Source organism: Priapulus caudatus, unplaced genomic scaffold (genome assembly GCF_000485595.1).
Source record: "Priapulus caudatus unplaced genomic scaffold, Priapulus_caudatus-5.0.1 Scaffold24, whole genome shotgun sequence".
In the NCBI taxonomy this organism is placed as follows: Eukaryota; Metazoa; Priapulida; class Priapulimorpha; order Priapulimorphida; family Priapulidae; genus Priapulus; species Priapulus caudatus.
The window spans coordinates 55,706-59,649 of record NW_014577085.1 but is presented as its reverse complement, the minus strand read 5'-3'; the positions used below and the strand labels follow the sequence as shown (position 1 = coordinate 59,649).

At 50.5% G+C, this 3,944-nt stretch overlaps 1 protein-coding gene across 1 annotated transcript in view; it reads right to left on the bottom strand.

Moving 5' to 3' along the window:
- Positions 1-3,944, bottom strand: part of LOC106813619 (dynein heavy chain 8, axonemal-like) — a 30,990-nt gene that overhangs the window by 25,901 nt on the left and 1,145 nt on the right. The window contains exons 2-3 of the mRNA XM_014817805.1: positions 1,024-1,245; positions 418-497 (exon numbers count right to left, since the gene is read on the bottom strand). Coding sequence (XP_014673291.1) covers positions 418-497; positions 1,024-1,245 — 302 coding nt within the window. The remainder of the gene's footprint in view (positions 1-417; positions 498-1,023; positions 1,246-3,944) is intronic.

Here is a 3,944-nt window from a genome sequence, read left to right as displayed (position 1 = left end):
CATATTAGTAATTAGTATGCACTTATACACTCTACGGTTTCACGGTCAATGTGTGGCTAATATTACAGCAGTTAAGTGTCCGACATGGAATATTATCAGCCTGTCTGCTGCAATGTGTGGGAGGGTTAGCATGAACTGCAGGGCACCACACACACACCGTACATCACCATGCACTTATATGCTCTACGGTTTCACGGTCAATGTGTGGCTAATATTACAGCAGTTAAGTGTCCGACATGGAATATTATCAGCCTGTCTGCTGCAATGTGTGGGAGGGTTAGCATGAACTGCAGGGCACCACACACGAGTATGACAGGTATGGGAACGTACATCACCATGCACTTATATGCTCTACGGTTTTACGGTCAACGTGTGGCTAATATTACAGCCTTAATTGTTTTACCTAATATTAATCACCCTAATATTTGTCTTACCTGGAATATTATCAGCCTGTCTGCTGCATCCGACGGCTGAAGCCCAGTAACCATCGGCCCCTCCTGCAATATTATAATACATTAACAGCTTTCATTACTGTTATGATTGGAGAATATCTTTCAGTCTCACTGCCATACTTGCATGGATGTAAAAGCGAACAACATCTTTTACAGACTGAAGCTTCGATGATCCTGATTACGACACCACAGCTCCATGTAACTTCTAATGTACAGTTTTAGCATATCCGTTTTCACTCCCATCTCTAGCCATAACTGATGCTCTACTGCCCTTCTTAGCAAAGTTGGTAGGAAAGTTCCTATCTGCTCCTACTTTTTCCTTCAGACAAAACAACCGTTAACAGCCGACACACCGCCTACCTGTTCCTACCTCTACCTACACATTGATAAGCTGTCAGCGCCACTTGCACACACTCTCACGCACGTTGTTAGTACTAACGACCGTCGTTGCCCCACTCATACTCACCCGCTCACCGTTTTCACCAAGCCTACACCTTGATAAAACTGTCAGCGCCACTTGCACACACTCACTCTCACGCACGTTGTTAGTACTAACGATCGACCCGCTCACCCGCTCGTACTCCACGTAGAAGGTCTCGCAGTCGGTCGTGAATCGCTTCACGTTGCCGAGCAGCTCGCGCTTGAACGCCGGCTGCATGCTGATGAGGTCGCACTGCAGCCTGTACGCGTGCGTCAGCAGGAGGCGCCACCCGTAGCGCAGCGAGTCGACGTTGTCGGCGGCGTCGCCGCGGGCGACCGACAGCTGACTCTTACCGAGCATGCTGAAGCATTCCTGCAAGATGGACGGTGGCAGTGGGATATGCGTACCTACGTGTGTGCACTGATAGATAGATGGGCCATCGAAGTGTAGTTACTGCCGACACGCACACAAACGCACGTATGCACACACACGCGCACGCGCACGCACACACACACACACACACACACACACACACACACACACACACACACGTACATATAATTCTCGATGATCTGAATTACGACACCACAGGTAGACAGGCTGCCATGTAGACTTCTAATGTACAGTTTCAGCATATCCGTTGTTCACTCCCTATCTCTAGTCCATAACTGATTGCTACGTACTGCCTTGCTTAGGCAGCAAAAGTGTTGGTAGGAAAGTGTCTATCTGCTCTACTTTTTCCTTAGACAAAAAACCGTTTTAACAGACCCGAACACACCGCTACCGTGTTCCTTACCTCTACCTAACCCATTGATAAGCTTCAGGACTGCCACCTTGCACACAGGTCACGCGCGACCGTTGGTGTAGTACTAACAGACCACGAACGTGCGTTGCCGCCACTCAATGACTCACGATCCGCTCAGAACGTTTTCCGGACAAGCCTACACTCTGATAAACTGTCAGCTGCCAGCTTGCCACACACTCTCTGCGACGTGTGTTTTAGTACTTAACGGACCGGTCCGTTGCCGCCCACTCATACTCACGCCGCTCCCGTTTTCAGCCAAGCCTCACACCTTGAATAAAAACGTCAGCCGCCACTTGCACATCACTCCTCACGGGGGCACGCTGTAGTTACTAACGACACCGCTCACGAGATCCCCTCGTACTCTCACGTTAGAGGTCTCGCGATCGGCGTGAATCGCTTCATCGGATTGCCGAACAGCTCGCGCTTGAACGCCGGCTGCATGCTGATGAGGTCGCACTGCCAGCCTGATAGGCGTGCGTCAGGCAGGGGGAGGCGCCAGACCACCCGAGCGCAGCGAGTCGACGTTCGTCGCGAGGCGTCGCCGCGGGCGACCCTCGACAGCTGAACTCTTACCGAGCTGCGAAGCAGTCCTGCAAGATGATGTGGCCAGTGGGAATATTGCGTATATATACCAGTCGCCTACGTGTTGCAACTGATAGACTAGATTGGCATCGAAGTGTAGTTACTGCGAACGCAGCAACAAAACCACGTATGCCACACACACGCACGACACACACACACCACACACACACCACACCACCACACACACGACAAACACACACACACACACACACACCCACACACAGCACACTATTCACTCACGCACGCACGCACGGCCTCGCGCAGCCACGCACCGCACTCAGCACGCACGCAAACCCAAGTGGAAGCAGCCGGCACAATACATGTACACACAGGCACACCACCACACACATGCACGCACGCACGCACACACCACCACCACGCACGCCACGCGCACGCAGCATGTGCGCACGTGCGCTCTCCAGCATGAGAATACGCATATCCCTCAAGGCGAGTGGAGGGAGCTCTAACTAGCAAAGCAGTTCAGTCCCTTTTGTTAGCAGTCAAAAAATCTCATGTTAACCCTCCTCTTGAGGTCGAAAGGTATCGACCTTACTCTTGCACGTCAGCGTGAAAGTAATACTAGTCGCTTTCATTAAAGTGATAAAAACGGTAGCCTAAGGTCAGTGGCTGAAACAAAAAGTTTGCACATCCGTCCGTTAGAGCGCATGTCCTCAGAAAATGATCTGATATCTGACCTTTCCCCCTGCCCTTTGACATCTCAATTTTCGCCGCTTGGGTGATGGAGTCGTCCTCCCATCACAGTTATACAATCAATTATATTAGAGCGTAGGTCAAGCGTTGAGAGTTTGGCGCAGATTCGCGGTATTTTTCCTCCCATAATACCTTAAAGTTAAGGGGAACATATTCCGCCGCTCCATTTACATCATTGTGACGCGTTTGACGCATGTGACCAGCCCCCAAAAATTTTCCGGAAAACAAAAAATAAAAATCCTGAAGTCTTTCGCGAATCGCGCCCCCGCCCCACCAACGTCCTCGAATATCAAAACCGGTACGTCGACGGTTAAGATTTTGTGTGCCAACTGTTGACACACGGACGGGACGTGCCAACGCACGCACAACGGACATTTATGCGATTCTAAGAGCTGCATCTGACTTCGTCAGCGTGAGTTAATAACTGCCACGTGTTGTTCGTTTGCGAAATCACTATTCAAGCCACCCGCACGGCACGGTGTTACCACGCTGCGATGGCCCGCGATGGCCAGTGCTATCTCAATTGCTCTCGCTCGCAGGATCTCTGCTTCGAGGGCGGCCAATCGCCAGTCTGCATCAAGGTCCGGTTGACTAACGGGAGCGCGGGGAAAGGGGTCGCCGCAGCCTCTGCCCCATGTCGTCGATGAAAGCGAGGATGCTGAGCATCTCTGCGTGTACTTGTCGCGCACGCGCGCCCATAGTGATTCATCCAAGCTCGCCGTCTCTGTCGTCAGTCCAGCCTTCAGGTCTCGCAAGGCAGCAGATAAGAAGTAGAGACGATGGGTGCTCAGCTACTCTACGACGATAATGGGAATGAACTATTATCAGAAAGCCATGCATGTGTAGGAAGCTGTAGCGCAGTTTCAAATAAATGAACAGATGATAAAATTTAACAATGAAATTATCATTTGTTTAATTATTAAAAATTAAAAATTAATTGATGATGCTAATGAATGATCGCATGCTTCATAAT